Here is a 21,907-nt window from a genome sequence, read left to right as displayed (position 1 = left end):
TGATTGCTCACAGCATTGAGGGAGAAGGTGAATAGTTGTGTGCGGTACCTCAATAATTCTTCAACATTGAGGGAGAAGGTGAATAGTTGTGTGCGGTGCCTCAATGATTGCTCACAGCATTGAGGGAGAAGGTGAATAGGCTTTATCTGTGACTGTAACACTGACTTAATTAACCTACTTTCAAAAACCAAACATTGGTAACCACTCTGTAACAAAAGTATAGGTGAAGACCTGACGACATGACTTTAGGCACTGAAACGCGAATTAAAGAAGTGAGATGAAGATAAGCCGGGGATGTGTGTATGGATGGCGAGGTGTCGGAAAAAAAAAGAAGTAAATAATAATAAATATAAAAGGACCAGTCTGAGAGACTTGCCTGCGCTCTCCGAGGAAATGACAATATTGCGCCTCGCTTTTTTGCGGTGCCTCGTCTAACTGGGGCAAACTGCCTCCCTCCTCCTCCTCTCCCCCCCCCCCCCCCCCATCTCTGTCTCTTTGTCTGTCGGCTGAGCGCGCTGGTTCGAATCACGGCTCAGCCGATATTTTCTCCCCCTCCACTAGACCTTGAGTGGTGGTCTGGACGCTAGTCATTCGGATGAGACTTGAGGGAAAAAACGAAAAAGAGAAGAAGTAAATTAATATTTTAAACATCAGATGGCCAGAGACCATATCAAATGCCTGCCTCTGGAGAAGAACCATCCAGGTGCCCATTAGTGAGGAGATCAGGAAGAGGAAATGGGGCTTGATAGGCCTTACCCTTCGAAAGCCTCTAGACGACACCGCAAGACAGGCGCTTGAATGGAACGCCCAAGGAAAAAGGAGAGTGGACAGACCAAAGCAGACCTGGAGAAGCATGGAGGATGAGATGAAGGCAGCCAGATAGACATGGGCCCGGCTGAAGAGGACAGCCCAAAACCGAGTCCGCTGGAAGAGTACTGTTGCAGCCCTATGCTCCACATGGACTCAAGAGGCAAAAGTCAGAAAGTCACTGTAAAGGTGTCATTGAAGATGAACGTGAGATCGCCACTGACACACCTTCCTGGTCAGATTTCCATGCTGCGCGTCAAAAGTATGTGGACAGACATACCAGCAACACTGGCCATGCTATCACTGAATCGCAATGACAAAACATGTAATGGACGTAATGGACGTTGTGTAGCCTGTAGTTGAGCATCCAGGGAGGCATGGAGACATTGGACCAACCTGTCTGCCCTGGGCAAGAAAACAAAAACAAATATGAAACTTAATACTGAAACAAAACGCAGTGTCTACAATCACCACTGTGCGGAACGGGGCACTAAAATTCCTCCTCATCCTCCCACATCGGACTGCTGTAAAAGACCGCATGACAGAAGGCAGTCCGGCAAGCATCAGCGACAAAACCCACCAACCTTCCTGGGAGGCACTCTTTACGCTTATGAGAATGAGAAGGAGTTTACTATTCTACAATAGTTGTTGGTCCTCTACGCAATGAATATAGAAAGACTATACAAGCGAATTGAGCGTACATGTTTTCAGTGTTTGGTGAATGCTTGATATGTATGACTCAAAAACGCATCCAAGCGAAAATGGAAATTGGCAGAGCTGACCTTGATCATACTTACATTCACAGACAGATTTACGACTGATTTTCTTTAACTGCACTGAAGCATATCAGTATCATAAAAGGTCATATCTTAAGAGGCTGAAGTATCTTTGTAAAACATCAACTCATGGCAGAAGAAAATTAAAAAGGAGGCTAAGTTGCTATTAGTCATAAATGACACCAAAAGTTCTAGATTAATCTTTTTCCCCCTCCCTCCCTCTTTTTCTTTCTTTTATTTTTGTTTTCTGTTTTTGTTCTTGTTTTTTGTTTAGGTATAAGTAGCCCAGAGAAAGCCCGGATGCAAAATATGTACATGTTCCTTCAAATGTATAAGCAACATAACAGTGGACATTGAGATTAAATGAACAACGACCAGTCAACATCTCTGACACTGTAACCTATTTTCTATTTTTATCTTCATAATTTTTGTCACGAAAACATCCCTGAAGACATTTATATAACATAGCAAGTAAATAATTACATAGTTAGCATACGGAGGACATATTGTGTACATTTTCACCGCTGTGTGAAACAGGGAACTGAAGAGAACGAAATAAGCGAGGAAATAAGTGTCATTTGTTTTGAACTCAGTGACGGACTTTAGACAAGACAAGACTGACAGATTCTTTATTTTCGAGGATAATAGATGAGCACTGGCACGCTTTTTTTCATCCAGTCCCCGCCCGGCTGAAACAGGGCGGTCTACACCGCTACACAATACTACACCATAGTTTTATATGTCATTGCATGGACTACGCAATGCTACTTAACGTTGAGTCATATCAGTATCAGTATCAGTAGCTCAAGGAGGCGTCACTGCGTTCGGACAAATCTAAATACGCTACACCACATCTGCCAAACAGATGCCTGACCAGCAGCATAACCCAACGCGCTCAGTCTGAAGCCTCAGAAAAAAAGAAGAAATAAGTAAATAAATAAATAGATAATAGATAAATACATAAATAAAGAACTACTACTACTACTAAGATTTATCATAAGGCGCAAAAACTTGATGAAGTCAACAACTGATAAGCGTACAAAAAAAACAAAAAACAAAAAAATAAAAATAAAATAAAAAAGACAACAGTGATGATAAATTAGCAAATAAATGTGACATGCAGACACAGATTCACACATATGCACACATATGAGTCATAGAATGCGAATACAACACTACATAAAGGCACAAGCATGGTAAAACACACACACACACACACACACACACACACACAAGCATGGTATTAATAATAGACATAAAAAAACAACTTGAAAACAAAAACAGAACACCGCATACACACTCTCTCTCTCTCTCTCTCTCTCTCTCTCTCACGCACATGCACACTTACTCACACATAAGCATACATTGTGTATGTTAAAAGTACTATACTAATGTGAATATAAATCAGTAAGTCTAATAAAAATACACATAGCAATAACAGGGAGGAGGGGGAGGGTAAGCGTTTAGACGCTGACCACACTCACTTCCGGTGCAGTGAAAAGGTGAATCCCTTGCTTAAATGAACTATAAATGAAAAAGGAATACGAAAAACCAAACAGAATGTTTCTACCATGAAGTACAGCTTTGTCCTGTTTTACGGACTTAATGCCCCCCACTAAGATGGGTTTACAAATCAAAACGAACAGGAGTCTGCCTGCCAGTTCAGGTTTTAACCAGTTTTCAGCCAATCATGTTTTCCATTCAACAATTACGTCACATCCCTTATTCCACTGGTTCAGAGCACACGCGTGAAACAACTGACACCGAAGTAGCCACCATGTCTGGCCGAGAAGGTAAGTTCTTTTTGTTTGTTTGATAATCATCCACTTTCATTATAGTTTTTATTCCAATTTAAAGTGACATATGAATGGATTAAGCTAGGTTTTCCGTCTTGACGAAGTTACTGTGCGAAACCTCTCGTCTTGTGCCCATTTAACATTTTAACTATTTATGATTTGCATTGCTCTTGTCATGGTTACAAGATTCTTCTTCGAATTCGCGACTTCGAGTCTTTCTTCCTCAGATTTTGTCTGCCTGTCTTTTTGTCTCCGACATCTCTCTCACAATTTTAAGTTGAGTTACCTGTTGATCCCATGACTGAAGAAGTATACGCTAACCGAACATTGGTCAGTCATTATGGGTGGCCGCCATTGTGAGAGATCTTTCACCGTTTTAGCGCGAAACTGAAAGCAGATAAGCTTATTGCTGGTCCATTGCGGGCATTCTGAATGGTGCTAGTTCTATGAATCATGACATGGAGTAAACGGTGAAAAAGGGCCACTCAAAAAGTAAGTTTTGTTGTCGTGAGGATTATCCCATTTATTTGTAGTCTCTCTCTCTCTCCCCCTTTTGTTTGTTCAGGTTTTTTTTTTCTTTCTCTCTCTCTCTCTCTCTTCCGTTTGTGAGGGTATGGCGAAAAGAAGCTTTTAGCTTATGCTTCTAGTAGTTCTGCTCTCACTAGTCTCAGTCAGTAATCACTCACACCCACCTGGAGACAAGTTTATTAAAAAATAATAATAATAACAACTGAGTGTTACTCAACTTACTGTTACTGTGTGTTAGTGTCATGTGCGTGGAAGTGTACACATGTGAGTAAATTTGCCAACCCAGCCATTGTCAAGAGAATTGAATACACTCGATTTAATTGATTCCACTCTTTCTCTGGTCTTCATTTCTTTTCTTTTTTTTAGATGTGCTCTCTCAGAAAAATGGCCATTTTTGACAGCGAAAAGGCTGTGCCCTTTCAGAACAAGTCCCAGAGGCGATGCATGAGATTTGTGCAAATTCAGGGAGAAAATCAAAAATGGGGAAGGGGTGTGTTGAGACTGAAATGTGAAGTCGCTGACCACATCTGTCACTGCACTACTGCCACTGCCAGTGCATTTGATGACAAAATGGAAGGAACAAAATTTCTGCCCCTTCTTGACTACATCACCCCAGTCATGAAAAACCCACTTCTCATCTGTTTTGTGTTGATCCAACAAACTCTATGCCATATACCTGTATTGTTACTTACCCCTGTGTTCGAGAGTTGCTGTGCATGGCCCATGTGCGGCCTCTGTTTTTCATTTGTACGTCAGTACATTTCACTTTCACCATTGTCTTTACACATTTCACTTTTCACCATTGTCTTTATTCTTTCTTTGAAAAATTATAAGTCTTTGGTGTTCTGCAGTGTTATTTAATGATTGATATAATGTGTGCATTATTTGTATATCTATATATATATGTATATGTGTGTGTACTTATCCCTCCCACTGAAACAACCAAAGAGAAATAGTTGCCTGTATGATGAAGCCCTCATGAAAACTTTGGCTTTGTTTCTGTGGACAGGAGGAAAGAAGAAGCCCCTGAAGGCACCAAAGAAGCAGCAGGCTGAAATGGATGACGTGAGTGCTGCTCTGACAGAATTGGCATTGAATCGAATGTTTAAAAGATTTGTCTTTGGAAGGGCTTTTCCCCAGCTTGTGCCATATTTCACAATGGTTAAAATTAATATATTATGACAGTCAGTTGAGACGTTCAAAAACAGTAGACCTAAGTTGTTTTGGGGTGGGTTTGTTTTTGTTTTTTTGTTGGTATTTATTTGATGCTTGTGCATGTTTGTGTCTGGGTGTACAACTGCAAGTGGGTGCAGGCAAGAGTTGGTTTGAGAATCTTTTATTGGTCATTGATCGTTTTAAAATTCAGAAGAGATTGGTATGCACTCCTGTGGATTTAGTTAACTTGAACTATCATCCATTAAAAAGCTTCTGTGGCCGTACCATTGATGTAAGAACTGAGCTTGCATAGGACGGAGAAAAACTGTGTGTTGAAAAATAGGAAGATGAAGCAGAAAAGTAGATGACACTTGGTTTTTACAGTTTTAGAAACAGTACATGCTTGCACTATTAGTTTAGTCTTGGGTACTACAACAGTACAGGGAAAACAGAATGTGGCAATGTTTTAATTTGACTGAAGCCAAACTGATGAATACGGTTAAGTATAACTGCATGTTTTGTGTGGTCTGCTAATCTGGGATGTGTTAATATGTTAGGGGGGGGAAAAACTTAATAGTAGCTTCTATCTTTTAAGACATGCATGTACATGACAATTGTGCACTGAGGCCATTAACATGACAGCATGCACATGGCCCACATCGGCACAACTTACTTTTGACGGCCCTCATTGCATTAACACATTTAAAGGTATGATCTCACCAGACACCTATGGCAGCGCACACATTCACAACACAGCATATGGCTCTGCTGTAGTCCTGGTTTGCATGAAGACACCAAAATGAATTCAAAAATGGGATCAAGCATTTGTGACTGACTGGTACTCTTTGTTCCTTCATTTGCTTAAGTCATTCCTGCAGTGTCCATGATTTGTGCTTGGTTGTTGGTGTGTGAAGAATTGTATTTATCAGTATGTTTTTGAATGCAAAGTTTTATACTAACCCGCTTCCCTTTTCTGTCATTCACTCATTGTCTAAACTTATTCATTTTACAGGATGACGTTGCCTTCAAGCAGAAACAGAAAGAAGAGCAAAAGGCCATGAAAGAAGCAGCTGCCAAAGCAGCCGGGAAAGGCCCAATGGGTAAGTTTTTTGACTGACTCAGTGATTGAAAATCATGTACAATGGTAATTGGTCTAGTCTATTCTGTTATTCTGCCTAGATGGCTTATAAGTTTGTTCGGTGTTGCTGTAAAGCATGGCCTTCAACTAGTTAAAGAATATGTATGGTAGAAGTTGTCAGTAAGACCGCTGAGTTTTGAAATCTTGCTGAATAATGTGTTAGCCGAAAAGCAATTCTTCACTGTAGTTCAGTGTTGGCAGTAAAACAGGGTATTCAAGACTGCTTGTGTGTGTGAAAGGAAAAAAGGTTCTGTTAGGTTTCTGAAGAACATTTAGTTTTTCAAGGCCTTTGACTCACCTTGAAATCCAGGAAATGATGAACTTCAGATGACTAGAAAACTTTTGAAAAGTGAGCAATCAGCAGATGTATTTGTCACTATAGCAGCTCACAGTTGATAATTAAAGGGAAACGACCTGTTTCTCCTCGTCTTCTAGAATGTTCGAGGATTGTTTACATCCCTTTGACTTGCTCAGTCTGCACTGCATTAGGTGTCCATCATCATCATCATCACCACTTTATGACATGTCGGCCCGGGAAATGCCAAGTCACTTGCTGACATGGCTGGTCAGTATGGCATCATCTTGAATGGATCGATCTCAGCTCATTTTTCAAAGGTTTGCTGCCTTTTAAGTGGCTCAGGATACAAAGAATATGGATAGTGGGGGAAAAGTTTTAAGTAACAACCTATTTCCCTTGTGAAGTGGAAATAATGAATGATGTTTGTTTAGTGCCTGAGATTCACTTAGTATTGGGTGTATCATTTTTTGTTTGTAAGTCAAGTACCTGCATCTCAAGTCTGCATTGGAAGCAGGTCAGTGGCATCACGACAGTAAACATGAATGTAAACCAATAGTTAGGAGGAGCACTGTCATGATGTGTGACACAGAAAGGAAAGAGGGGCGGTCAGTTGAGCTCAGCACAAGCCAGGGGTCTCCTGGTCTGACTGGCTATATGCCAACACACAGCTGCCTGGTCAGTTCAGTTGGATAAACTCCATAAGGCACCAAGATAATGCTGGGGGCCACAGGTATCTTAAGTTTTTGTTGATGTAAAACCAATTTTACAAGATATTCTGGAATTAAATGTGATGCAGAGAGAATTTTAACCAGTTCCTGGCAGTTGATTTCATGGAAACATTCTTTGACCAAAATTTAAAAACACTTTTCAGTAACAATTATAGGAAGGAATTGAAATAGCTTTTTATCATCTGCTTAAAGTACTGTGAATAAGAAATCATGCAAAATTCTAAGGAGATATTTCATGAAGTAGTGCTTTTAAAAAAAAAATTTTTTTTGACCCTCCCCAAGTAGGTGGAAACCTTTTTTCTCCTTCAGCACAAATGACAAAATTTTAAAGATCTTAGACAGGCAAGGGGTTTGCTCAGCTCACTGGTTGATCAGTTGGTAATGTGCAGTGTGGGTCAGCTGATACAAGCTGTATTAATCATTTAATAGTATTCAGTTTACACACATCGTTTTAGCTCTTTCTGTCTGCATGTCCATTTTGTTTCCTCTTTTCAGTGTTGCTCACTTCCTGTGAATATTTGTAACAGCTGAATCAAAATGAATTGTGTATTGCAAGAACAGAAAAATAGCAGGATAAAAAAAAAAAAAGTACCTCCCTTCATGATCATTTTTCATACTGACATAAAGGCACACAATACACACTCTCACAGTGCACACTGTCACAGTTCATTTGCATCATTTATTACAAGAAATTTGAAATCGTATCTGGTCTTCCATGATCTGACTAGCCACAAAGTTGAACAGAGGCACAATTTGCTAAACTTGGGCTGTAAACGTACATTCACTGAGTTGAGGACTTTATTGCCCTCTCAGATTATTTGAATCTCTGTTAATTTTTCCTACAACATTGAGGTGGAGGACTAAATGACATATTCCCTAAAAAAAAGCTTTATACCTGCCTCCTCCTCCTCAACCCACCAAGCCCAGGACCTCATTTCCTTATATACCTGAAAATTGTTAAAATCTGAGCACTGCTCACTAAAGTGTCAGACAATGAAAATGGACAAGAGCACGCCACCTGATTGTGCATGCAGCGCATGCAAGTCAGGAACTTCATGCTCTTTTCATTGGCTGGTGAGAAGACAGTTCAGGCAACCCTCCCTTTAACGAAAAAATGTTGCACATGAATTGCAATAAATCATTGCAGTATGTCTTCCTTTAATGTCCATTTTTTGTGTGTGTGCAGGTGGAGGTGGCATCAAGAAATCTGGAAAGAAATGACAGCAGCCATTTCCTGTTGCCTGGCTCTGTTAACATCAATCCTGCTTCATCCACAAAAAAAAAAAAAGTGCAAGGACAATGGCATTTAGTAAACATCTCCATTGCTTTTGGTCAGCCCCTCCTTTTTCTCGGCACACTGTTCACCATTCAGCGACATGAAATAAATATATTGTGAAAAAGAAATTGAGTCATTATTTGTGTGAAAAAATGAATGTATATTTGGTGAATTTTCACTTGCGTGACTTGCACCACAACTAACTAAAAATACAGATTCAATTATTCGCCCTAAAGATGGATTAAAAAAAAAACACCCCGAACTTGCCTCTGCCAAAATAACTACAAATGGATTGTCATGTCCTGCGGTCAAGTTGATCTTAAAGGCAATGATTACAGTCTGGACATGGTTAACACTTGAGGGTGGAAAAAAATCATTGCACCATTGTGTAGCTTAGTGTGAACAAAAACAAAACATTACAAGCAGTTGCAATGGAAATATATACAAGCAGGTGCAGTTAAAAATCTTTGTAGCTCCATACATTATGTTCAATCAGTAAGGTGACTTATCAAAACTAACACCTATACATTACAATATTCATTACAAACCCAGTCATGATATGAAACTGTCACATTTAAGACCATGACAGACAATATAGGGATGGAAACCACACCATTGCACAACTGGTCACACAATTCAAACAGTCCAAGTGTCACAGTTACTTGAAATATTCTCTGGTTCAATCCTCAGACACTACACTTCAATAAATGAATACAATTACAGAGTTGTCAAGCTGCATGAGTGTGGTTCTAGCACATGAACACAAAGCTCATCATGCTGACCAGGGTCAAGCAAAACAGTCACACTTGGTGTGGCAAGGCCTTTATGTTTGTCCTTAGCATAACTACTCCAAGAAAGTACTTGGGAGAAATCCAGTGTTGAGGTCCTTGGAGGTCTATCTACTGAAAGCGAAAATGATACTGTAACTGACCAGTGGTGTGTTGTTTATACTTTAACAAGAACAGACCTGACGGCTGAAAGCTGGACACAGTATGATATACTGACTTATGGTGGAACAAATTCTGTAGCCTTCACCTTGAACAAGAGCATAGTATTTTTGACAAGATAAAATGTACACATTGGTTTCAGTCACTCAGTCTAACAATCAATTCTCCCTCTGAGAAAAGACAAAAGATATCAAACTCAACACAGAGCCCATAGTTATGACTGGAACAGGAGGAATATCTTCCTTTTACATCAATGTCAAACCATACCGATGTGTGATTGAGTGACAGATGCCCTGCAACACATCAAAAAGGAGCACTGACCCAATTTCCCTCGACCCTGGCTGCTGATCATGCAGTGTCACATCACACAACTCTTTCTGCACCATTTACGCCCAAATGCCAATCCTCACTAGTTTGCATTTTCATTTGCGAATGCATCCAATATATTTTCTGCTGAATCTTTTACATGAACTTCAATGGAAAAGTTGAGATTTTCCTGTGTTTTGTCATCTTTATCTTAATGATTTTCTAGACACTGTGACAGTAATCAAGGCATACCGAAAGTCCAGTAAGTGCATGGGCACATGGTTTGAAAAACCGGATAACTCTCATTTCTCAAAATGAAGGAGGGAACAACTGTCTGCTGGCAATTCTCTGGTCATAACCACCACAAAACCAAACACGCTAAGAAGGGCTCAGCTATTTTCCACTCTGCATTAAATCTGCATAGATACAAAGCTTAAAACTATCCCGCTGACACAGTCATAGGCCCAGAAGCTGGGTACCTATCAAGAAATACATGTGCAGTTTCAAAGCAATGTGTTGGCAACTAAACATAATGAAGCACACACAAAGTTCTACACAAGAATAAGATGAAGCTACTGTGCTGAGAAAAAAGGTACAAGTCACATGGTGAGTGATGACAAATTGTATAAAGCAGGAAAAAAAACAGCATGGTTTTGTACCAACATATTCTATCACCAATCCAAAACCAGTTTGTGACTGTGCAGTTACTATTAAGTGCAGTTTTTATTTTCCATTTATGATTTGCCGTACACAGCTATCAGCCCAAAATGCTCATTTCCTTAAATTCTTTTGGAGCCGTTTCCCAAAATGAAATGTATTATATATATAGTCTACTTTTCTGTTTACTACGATTCTACGCACCCCATTCTGAAAACGGCATCCACAAAACCACCACCAAAACACTTCTTTCTGGACTGTGCCAAACACAAGAAAAGAAATAATCTCATTCTGGTTCACAAAAAAACAATGGCTACCACAAACTGATCATGTGGATACTGCTTTGGGCCAATCTGAACAGAAAAAAAACAACATTTGTATCGTGTAATAGCTGCATGCAGCAGCAACAAAACCATGACACCATATCCTGACAGTTACCAAACACAACAGAACTGTGCTCTATGTGTGTGCAGATAACCCTTGCATCTAAATTAATGCAGCATGGCTAGCTATTTAAGACAGAAATTTCACCAGCCATTTCTAGCTTGCTGAACACTTGTGAAATGATGATCAAGGGCTTTTTTTTTCATGCCAAAGCTTTAAAAATGTATCCAAAATGTTTTGGTCATCATGATACAAACCTATCAACTGTTCCCTTCATATAAAACAGTCAATTTGACTGCCATCTTGCTAGTCATTATCTTGCTGTGGTCTTTCATTGCTGCTTTTCATAAGACAGCAGGGTAAAAACAGGACTGGTTTACCATGGCGCTGCTGTGCGCAACATAAATTTGCATATGATATATAGTTATGTCCCTACCCTTCTGTGCTTTAAGGAACAGCTCTAGTACTGAATGCCTGTCTGGTCCAAGTAATTTGTAACTTTCTTTCATGTAAAGCACTCCAAGCTCTAAGAGAGAAAGGGTGCCATATATTGTAACTATTGCTGCTTGACAGAATCTACTGAAATGTGACATGCTGCATGCAAATGTCTAATAATACTGATATTGTTTAACTGGGTCCTTGCAAACAGCAGGCCTGTTTACAGTCCCATTCACAGCAGTTGTCCTAGGCTTATTATCACTTTCAACACATCACAGATTTTCATCCAGCAAACTCACGAATCCTCTGCTTATGCATACAGGTTGATGTAATGTAGGACAACAGCAAAATACTACAAGCAATTGATAAAATACAACGTCCAAATAAATGATGACAGCATCATCAGTGTTGACACAGCTAAGTGTTAAAACATGTCCCCATCCCTCCAAGCAAGCTTTTAATCTCATCTGTACCCATTCAACCAATTACTCATCACCATTTTGGAATGACTGACCAGTCTGTTACATTAGGAAAAAAAATATTTGGAGAGAAAAACAACAATGCTTTCTTTGCGAAACAGAATCAAGACCTGCAAGTCCTGTTGATCTGACTAGATCATGTCCTGATAATGCTCTACAGGATGTAAAATTGTACAAACCTATTGCACATTTAATATGCTGAACTTGAAAAGTCCACCTGTTGATGGGTAATTCAAATATCTTTTTGGACCGAAACACACAAACCTTACTGTACATTTCTAATAGGCAGGCTGAAATAGATGAACACATCACCAAATAATCTTCCTCTTCAGAAGAGATAGTGCAACAAGGCCTCCCAAGTACAGGCTGTGACATCTTCATACCTGATGCAGCAGTCTGTTTTAGACTGAAGATGCTGAACAAATACTATGCCTGAGGACTAACAACAAGCAATGACTAGATCAGAATTCCTCCTCAAAAAACATTTTCTACTGTTGTGAAACAAACCGTAGCATCTGACCATTGAATGTGCATTACAAAGTTAAGAAAGTATCAAAATTTAACTGTTGGCTGTCATCATAGTTACACTCCTTTCCTATAGCTTTGCAACAAGCACTAGTGGTTATCAAGCTTTATGCCTTTCACTTAATTTAATCTTCATGAAGGCCAGATAGGTTTTACTGATCATTTATCCTGCGCAGTTTGGTTTCCCTAACACGTGTGCTTGTTATGAAAAACAGAAAATGCCAACATTAAAAGTTCACCTAAAACATATGTATATATACACACAGACAAGCACAGGCAACTGAAATGGGAGTACTACATATACTCACTTTACACACGAGTCAAAAAATAAGTGTCTTCTGTTAATATTCTGACTGTATGCTGGGCTTACGATTACATGATAACCAATACACATCACCTGAAGTATGGAAATTAATCATTCCAAAATAATAACCCTTTACCAATTCTTTTTCATGTCATGTTAATTCACACACAATGCAAACCTGCGGTGCTCATAAGCAAAGAGCAAAAGGGAAAGCAAATACAGCTGATGGCTTTAAGACCTTTTTATAGAAACCTGCAACACAATAACACGCATGCATGAAAAAACGCATTTGTTGCTTTCAAAATTATCAGTCGAATATTCAATATAATGCAGTCATGTTTGTATGTAAGTAGCAAAGTATTTTTCAATAATCACTGCAGAAATGGTTGTACCTTCGCAGCAAGAAACTATCAATAAATCAATGGTTCAAAAACTTCAATGACCACTGCAGCAACATTTGTAAATTAGTAGCAAACTATTAATGATTCAGTCATAGCAAACTGTTATACAGTAATATTTGTAAATTTATAGCAAACTGATCACCAAACTCATTTCATCTGGTCCAATGTTTCATCATACAACACAATTGGAAAGTTCTGATTTTTTTTTTTTTTTTTTTTTTTAAGGAAAATGCCCAAAAAATGTATTCTAGATCTATTCTAAATCATGCAAAAAATAATCACGGCTGATTCTCCTTGCACTGTGGTAATCTATATTAATTCATCAGCAATGATTTCACAAAGAAAAAGAAGAAAAGTCAGTTACATACACTCTGACACAATCAATCTGAATCCTAGAAATATGGTCTTTGTTCATAAAAACCTGAAAGACAAAGCTGGCATGATGAATAATCTCACTTTTTGTTTGTTTGTTTGTTTTTTTGTGTTTTTTTTGCTCTTCGAGCACAATCACAAACATGATAAACCAATCTGCATTTGACCCTTCCACTGAAACTGATGCGAATGTTAATCAGAGCAAGACTTTAACCTCAAGCTGATCATGCTGAGCACATTTCTATTCTTCTTTTGTTGTTGTTTTTCACTCAAACCTGCATTGCTGTGTTCAGTAACCAAAAAGTGTCAGTGAAAAGTGCACATATGCTCAATGCAGCTCCATTCCATCAAAGTTCAGCAGTCAAGACGGATGAAAATGAAAAATCAGCCCCTCAAAAATCATGTTACAAACTGTGTCCAAGTTATCTGAAAAAAAAAAAAAAAAAAAAAAAAAAAAAAAAAAAAAAAATCAGCCAAATGAAACTCAAATCTTAATATTACTTGCACTTAAACACCTGCCCTTGACCTTCCTGGCTAATTCAGCAATCACATTGAATTTTCTTGGCTATTTTAGAAGTCTGTCATCATTAATACCAGAAAACAAACATGTTCTATGTTTTTTTAAAAAAAGAAACAAAGAAAAATAAAAAATCTTAAATAGCAGGTATTGGCAGAATACTTTTTACAGTTTTTCTTTGGGCTTATTTTCTTCAGTCTTACTAAATAAGTAAACAGATAAGAAAATGGTTATCACAATCCGATATAAAATATATTTCAAAATACTCATTCATTTTGGTGACAAGTAAATGCATGAATCATTAATCACTGGAACGATGTACAAATGAATGCACGATGAAATGATATACTGAACAATTGATTCACATGATCTAGTTTTACAGACTGACCAAAACAATTGTAGTGACACTATCATTAGGGGGGGGGGGGGGGGGGAGTGTGTTTACCGTAACTCATTGTTATTTTTCAACATTCCTTATGCTGTTTCAGACAAAAAAAACAAAACAAAAAAAACTGGTGCTGCCAATGCAATTCATCTGCTAACACTTGCCACAAGTTGTTTTCCTTCACCCGCAGGCACAAATTCTCTATAAAAATATATATATAAAAAAATCCCGTATACGGAACCAACACAGCTATTCAGCAGGTATTAAGACCTTTTCAACTCAACAAACGTCTACACCGATGTGCATCCAGATACCAAAAGAATGTTCCTTGCGACAAGTTGTAGGATCATCAGGGAGGCTTTGCGCATCAGTGTCAGTCAACTGTCCAACATCACTGTGCAATAACTGCCCTTCAAGGGCTGTCAGTGGACGTCCAGGCCCAACACAGAAAACAACTATTGAAGCCATAACTGAAGCGGGTGTGTTTGATGAAGTGATAGGCTTCACAAATGTACATGAAGCAATGCACCATCAAAAAAAAAAAAAAAGAAAAGAAAAGAAAAACAGCCTTCATACCCACCTTCTTTTCCCCCAAATGTTACAGTAAACACATTTTTTCCTGACCTCATGAAAAAACAATGGTTTATAGTAAAGCTAATGGCATTATTATGTCTTTCCTGGGGGCAAGGGAAAGCACTAGGTGCCACAAAATCTTCCATAAGGAAAACGTGCTGACAACCAAATGACCCAATACAAGTTAAGCAAAAATATTACTATTACTGGATTAATACTATTTATATTCTGTTTTAACCTATTGGTTCACATGGTTGGCAGCAGTTGTGTAACAATAAACACTGATGAAATGTGATGATTTTATTTCAAACCACAATTTAGTTTGACATTCCGAGCAAGGAAAAAATGATGATCAAGTCTCAAAATTGCACTGAAATATTATGAATAATTATATAATGTACTATGGTACATATCACACTCATGATGTGAACAGAACAACTGTTCAAATATGAGCAGCAAAAAAATTTAAGCACAGACTGCAATCCATATTCACACACGCTATATGTTAAAGTCTTTAAACTCACTCCAACCACTGAATCAGGGCATTTGCATAGATTGGGGGAGAAAAAAAGGCTAGGGGAGAGAAATAACAAAAGAACTAGAAAGGGTCATGATGCGGAAGAAGAGTGTGTTCAACTGTAACTCCAAAAGCAAAAACAAAAAAAATCTTAAATTTTAGATTCAAAGAAAATATGCTCTTATATTCACCCCCTTGACTAATAATAATCAATATACATTTTCAATACTAACAGTGAAACAAAACCATATAATGACACAGTGTTCACCTCCAAAAGTGAACTGAATGAAACTCAACATGCTGTGAACTGAAAATGATTTTTATCCGAGACTAAAGGTTATACACAAACGACCACTGATACCTGAATACAACATGACAAACATATAATGCCAAAGGGAACTGGACAAGAGGATACACTGAAAAGAGGGGTAACAAATGGGTGAAGGAGGAGGAAGAATGAGGAATTAGAGGATACGGCTTTGGCCCTTGGGTATGAAATTATCACAAAGGTTCCCATGGAAGAAGACTTAAGAAAAATGCCCAGGGAAGAAATGTCAATTGATACAAAGTGGCTAGGTTGGGGACACGTGGTCAGAACACAATATCAAACATCAATTTCATGTCCAGTGTGTACACACAATGAAGCACCATGGAAGAATTACATTCCAAAAAGGACAAGAGGAGGAAAAACATGCAGAACAATTAATTCAAGACCATCAAGATCAAACACTGCACTGAGATTTGTTTCACCTCAAAACTGATTCAGCTGAACATGGGAATGACATTCTATCTGCCCAAAAAACATGTTCATAAATAACACTGGGCAAATTACAAAGTTAAATTTTATCGTACAATCACAAATGTTCACAACACTGATATCACAAACACTACAAAACAACAATAACTACAGGTATTAAAAAAGAGGGAAAAAAAAGGTGGGATAGAGCAAGTTCATCTTCTTGGTTTCCTTTAACTACCACTCCAAGACACTGTGATAAAAGAAAAAAAAATCATACTGAATTCCTTTTTTTTCCTTTCTTTTCCATTACTGACAATTTCCTGCCTGCAAAAGCTTTCAATGAAATGGTTTGATCCATATTCACCCTCCTGCCCCCCAAGCTAACCCCTCACCTTCATGTAAGAACATGGAACATAGCTGTTGCAGCCCGATATGAATCCCATAACTAGGATGCGAGTTCTAATTTTTGATGGATTTGTTCCCTTACATTTGCATTTATTTCTATCTGATTTTTTAAAAGTCCAATTTTCTGTGATTTAGGACCTTATCTATTTTTTACAAAGTATGCTGAAAATCTGTGACTTCTCACATTGCTGTTTACATTCTGCCTATGTAACCATGAAACAATACGTCTACGTCTGCATGTGCATGGCTCTGGAAAAACCTTTTCCATGCCACTGCCAGTGTGATCAGAAATTAATACAGAATAACAGTCTTCGTGTTTAATATCAATGTTTGTATTGCAGTGAATCATTCTGTCTCTTCAATGAAAACAAGCTTTGTTGGAATCAAAATACACACCATATTTGTCACTTTTCTGCTCAAAATGAAGATTCTACATTGATGCTTCATTGCTTGTGGTCACACACCTAAAATAAATAAATAAATAAATAAAATAAAATAAACTAGGCAGCTTCAGTTTCTGATGTTTCAGCTGCATCATTCAAATAACTTCAGAGATCTTGTTAAGGATTTATCAAGTTACACTGCATATTGATATAGACAATAATCTTTTGTCAAAGAAACACTCCTTTTTCTCTCAACCACTAATAATGTGCCATCAAACGCAAACATCCACTTTCAAAACAACAATGTCCAAAGGATGTTTGTCCCTAACTACAGCATGGCATCAATGTTTGTCCCGAACCTGGCATGGCATCCAGTATGCTCTTCTTGTTTCACCATTTCAGTTAACAACGCATAAAGCTTCTGTCCTTTTGATCAGATATTATTTTAAAGCCATGTTTAACTAATATGTATATCAGCTATCACAGTCTGTTTCATTCTTTATGAACTGCAAACAGATATTTGCGTTTTTCTATCAACAAAAAAATATAATGTACCTAACAAACCAAACAAATTAACCGTTTACCAATAGCACAATAATCAAAAGAAGTAATCAGATATACACACCAACATCATCAACATATAAGGAGGGGAGAAAGAAAAAACACAAGACTGTTTTAAAAATCAAAAGCAAGTCATCTATGGTATCTACAATACCCTTATTCAAACAAACATTGGTTGTTCCAGTTCTTTAGGAACCAGCTTCCTGTTCCTGGCCAAGTCCTTCCAGAATGATGCCCATTGGAGTCCTCTTCAGTCCCACATACTCCATTTTGTTGGTGATTTTGTTCTTGATGCTGCGCATCCTCAGCGACGCATGGATAATGATCACTGCACAACCACAAACAAAAAACAGCACTGTTCATTCCATTTTGCTACATTTTCAAACATACACAGATAGACAAACACATACCTGTAACTCTACTAGTAGCGGAGTTATTACAATCCTGTTCTCCATGTTTAAGACTGCTACTACTAATATACATTTGTATAGCACTCTTTCCCTCTAAGAGCTCAGGGTCCTTTACATGAAAGAAAAAGTTACAAATTACATGAACCACTTACAACCACTCTCTCTCGCCCCCTAGCGCCCTACACCCCTTCTGTCATACCTCATACATGCCAAGTGAGTTGGCAGGCATGGGGCTGTTGTAGAAGAAAGAAACCAAGAGTACTTACAGATGTTCTTTCATTTCATTTTATTTATTTAAAAAAAAATAATTTAAAGTGAGGAGCGAAAGGCAAAGACAGGCTCAGATGAATGGATATGGTATGGAAAATGCTTAAGGTCTGTCAACAATAAAAAATATGTTCTCCTCCTGTTTCACTTGTTTTGAAAACGTACACATGCCCTTAAATTAGTTGAAGCTCACTGCTGAATGTTATTAACTTCACTTCTGTATTTAAGTAATGGGAGAGCAAAACATGCTCCCCTATGGCCAGCTGAAGTAACAAAAGATCAGAACTGAATTCCAGTCTGGCTTTTTGAAAATGATTGGTTCTTCTCCATGTGTATCACACTTCACATATATTCTGGGTTTACATCTCACCAGATTTCATTCTGATTTTAATCTTCTATCATTTTCAACCATATCTTCAGCTTTATTTATCTTTTGTTTGATTTTTGTATCAGCACCTTTAAACTACATGTATATCCTATTTTGAATCCCAGTTTCAACTTAACTTCTCTCTTCTGCTACATTACTGACTTGGCCCCCAAGCCTTGACAGATCTATCTATAGCCATAGGCTTATGCACAGGTCAGTTTTTACGAATTTTGTTTTTTTGTGTTTGTTATTTTTATTGTTGCTCCAGATTCAATGGAGTGCTTATGGATCAGTTAACAAACTACAACTTCAAACAAACATGAAACTGGGGCTTCCATGTCCATGACTGTGCCAGTCTTTTATAGAAATAGAATCAAGATTAAAAGAACCGGCTTTTACATTTTTATTTCCTCATTAAGTTATCTGTTTGCTTACTATGTATTTTAAACTGCTGCTTCCTGTGTTTTTGGTGGATACGTTTCATTTCATACTTAACTGCAATAAAGAATAATGGATTGTTCTGTACCAATTACTTCTATCAATTGCATGGGCATAAATAATACACAAAGTATGTGTGTGCATGTGTGTGTGTGTGTGTGTGTGTGTGTGTGTGTGTGTGTGTGTGTGTGTGTGTACAAGATACAAATTTTGAAGAAAATCTGTAAACAAATTTCAGCAAAACAGATGTAACATATTTCTCAAGCTGCGCACTAAACACAAGATGGCCTACAATAACAATTTTCAATTCAAAGTGAAAGAAGTTATCAAAGTGAAAGAAGTTATCAAAGGTTTTCAGGGAAAATGACTCAATGACTAAAATAGTGCGAAAAATGTTTTTCTTTTTGTGAACTAAAAATGACCCATACTTCTATACGATAACAATTTCAAACAGAAAATTAATCAATGTAACACAAAAAATGTTATACATGGACTCAGGATTTCTTGCATTATTTGATAATTCAAAATGCCCATATATAGTTTTTAATAATCTGCTTTACAATCTAACTCAAATTCACTTACACAAGAGTGGGAATGCAATGCCGAAGAGAAAAACTATGACAGCCCCAAACATGTAGACAAGCAGGTACCCTGCAGCCAGGACTATCAAGATGCTGAACAGTGGATGGTTGCGTTTAAACCGTCGTGCCTGCCCTTGGTAGTTCGTAGTGTAAACGTAGCCACCAAAGGCAACTGATATCGCAGCAAATCCAAGCACCATTTTGACTGGGTGAAAGATTCTGTAGCAGACCAAAATGTGAAGTTGTCTTCAATAAAACAAAAAAGCAGTGAATTCATCAACATTTTTCATGAAGTACCCTTTCAAAGTCACTAAAATCTGAAAAGCAATCAAGCACATCAAAACAAGACTAAGATCTAGCATCAAATACAACAAAAGATCTGATATTTCAACTCAACGTATTAAAGTATAGTAATTAGTATGTCTTGCAGGATTTCGTATCAATAGCTAGCTCAAAGACCATGTTCAAAAGTAAGATTTTTCCCTAGCACTAAAACATTCTACCAGTACACTGAGATTTGACATTAAAACAAAAGAACTGAAAATGGATCAATCTCAAACATAACAGTATTTCATAACCCTAAAACATTCTAATGATTCTGAAACTGACATATGAAAACAAATTACAAGGTCAATTTGAGCCAACTACCAAAGTGAGGCTATATGCAAGGAAAAATATGCCGAGTCCAAAACTGATTACAAAAGCAAGGATATGTACTTGCAGCTGCACTCACTGACTAAGCAGATGATTTCAGCCAAACAACATTCAATGTGTCTGCTCCAAAGTAGTATAAAAAAAAAAGACGAGTGCTTTTGACGTCAAAATATTTGCACCATACTCATGACACTAACAAACCCTGGACTACCATTAATGCAGTCATATCTTAAGCACTATTTGTAAGTGGAAAAGACATATTACAATGTAATATATGTACCATAAAATGCACAAAAAATGTATAAAATTAGGCAACAACTGGACTATTGTAATGTAGATCCCACTTGACCTCATCATGGTGAAGTTCAGAAGTGCGTGTATGTGGCAGTGTAACTGAAAGGCATATTCTGTGTTGTTTTTTTAATCAATCATATAAAATTTGCAATTTGTATCACTGCCTTGGTGTTTACTTTTTTTGTTCTCCTTGCGTGTCTTAAAGTGCTATCATATGCCATTATATACTACTGTGCAAGTACTGTTTCAGGGAAATGCCTGGAAGTCTCTATATGGGGAGTTTGTGCCAGTAAGTACTTTATAATCATATCATTATTGTGTACAGCAAAAATACAAGCGGAAATGATGCAAGACACTAGAAGGGTGTACACCCTGTCATGCTTAACTGGATGACAACCTGCTAAACTTATCAGGACTTCTTCTTTAACATGGTGATTCCAAACTCCTAACAGTGGTGTGCACAGACGTCTGGGAACACAGCTCAGTGGAAGTTCCAGACAGGCACAGACTGTAAAGATTGTCACAGACTAGGCCCAGAAAGACTTCTCAGTAACATTTTGGACAAAGCGTTAATTGCAAATGCCATTTACCAGTAGCACGCATATATCTTTTCTCATGCACATTTGACTGTACTGGGAGTGGAGTTGAGCAAGCTTCCTTGAGTGCCACATGCAGCTAGTCACAGCACAAAACAACAGGACTGGTGTACCAATCTCACAGAATTGATACAAAACTGCTTTCTCGTGTGCATTAAGTATTTAACAAATGACAACAGTTTCCAATGATAAATATGACAGAGTGAATGGTTGCTTCTTCATTCTATTGCAGTACTATGTCTTGGCAAATCTATACAATTATTATTCATCATGACAGTATGGGTCTGTATACTGTGCGGACCCAAGAAGTATATGCATGTACATATAGTCTATTAAAAAAAAAGAGAAAAAAAAGGAAGCGTCTTTAGTTATCAAAGAGCAATGTTTGCTTTAACTTGAAAAAACGAAAGTAAATCATTTCCTAATTATCGTCAAATCAAAACAACATACGTGTATGGCACCTGCCGCGGGAAACAATTCCCAAAGAAAATGTCATGTTTTGAAAAAAAACTGCACACTGCGACCAAGCTAAAACCAGACATGATGATGCAAAAGTACCGACATGCACGCAAATCGTCGTCTGGCTGAACTGTATGAAATATATCCACCTCCCTTATTTCCGTCTGTCGTGTCAGTCTGAGTGAGTTCTCAGTCACCGGATCATCTTACCCGATTATCAGAAAAATAATAAGTGCGGAAAGGAAGTAATTGGTCTGGTAGTACAAAAGATTGTTGAGAACTCTGTTTGCCCATTTTTCAGGATCTTTCACTTGCGGAATCTGAAATCGTGCAGACTCAAGCAAAAAGTCGCCCATCGACCGCAGAGGTGCCAGCTGAACTTCAGCCATGCTGTCAATTTTGGAAGTACGGATAAAGTGGATCAGACTTGGACTTTGAAATCTGAA

General features: G+C 37.9%; 2 protein-coding genes across 2 annotated transcripts; one reads left to right on the top strand and one right to left on the bottom strand.

Moving 5' to 3' along the window:
- Positions 1 to 3,274: 3,274 nt before the first annotated feature.
- LOC143299969 (translation machinery-associated protein 7-like) lies at positions 3,275 to 8,630 on the top strand. Its single transcript, XM_076613522.1, has 4 exons — positions 3,275 to 3,376; positions 4,917 to 4,972; positions 6,075 to 6,162; positions 8,413 to 8,630. Exons 1-4 carry the CDS (start codon positions 3,361 to 3,363, stop codon positions 8,445 to 8,447), a joined length of 195 nt encoding a protein of 64 aa, XP_076469637.1. The 5' UTR covers positions 3,275 to 3,360; the 3' UTR covers positions 8,448 to 8,630.
- Positions 8,413 to 21,850, bottom strand: LOC143299968 (PRA1 family protein 2-like). The gene is made up of 3 exons (XM_076613521.1): positions 21,672 to 21,850; positions 19,460 to 19,677; positions 8,413 to 17,723 (listed from the first exon to the last, which is right to left on the bottom strand). The coding sequence occupies exons 1-3, from the start codon at positions 21,848 to 21,850 to the stop codon at positions 17,584 to 17,586; spliced, it is 537 nt and encodes a 178-aa protein (XP_076469636.1). The 3' UTR covers positions 8,413 to 17,583.
- Between the last annotated feature and the right edge of the window lie 57 nt (positions 21,851 to 21,907).

This window comes from Babylonia areolata, chromosome 25, assembly GCF_041734735.1.
Source record: "Babylonia areolata isolate BAREFJ2019XMU chromosome 25, ASM4173473v1, whole genome shotgun sequence".
NCBI classification, from domain to species: Eukaryota; Metazoa; Mollusca; class Gastropoda; order Neogastropoda; family Buccinidae; genus Babylonia; species Babylonia areolata.
Note: the sequence above shows the minus strand (reverse complement) of the source record. Positions and strands in the feature narration are given on the sequence as shown.

Bases quoted from the DNA above. Each gene is read 5' to 3' on its own strand.
- LOC143299969 (XM_076613522.1), top strand. The intron at 4,973-6,074 runs GTGAGTGCTGCT...TTCATTTTACAG, and splicing joins AGCAGGCTGAAATGGATGAC to GATGACGTTGCCTTCAAGCA. The intron at 6,163-8,412 runs GTAAGTTTTTTG...GTGTGTGTGCAG, and splicing joins AGCCGGGAAAGGCCCAATGG to GTGGAGGTGGCATCAAGAAA.
- LOC143299968 (XM_076613521.1), bottom strand. From the start codon at position 21,850: ATGGCTGAAGTTCAGCTGGCACCTCTGCGGTCGATGGGCGACTTTTTG. The intron at 19,678-21,671 runs GTAAGATGATCC...GGTCTGCTACAG, and splicing joins ATTATTTTTCTGATAATCGG to AATCTTTCACCCAGTCAAAA. The intron at 17,724-19,459 runs GTAAGTGAATTT...GTGGTTGTGCAG, and splicing joins CATTGCATTCCCACTCTTGT to TGATCATTATCCATGCGTCG.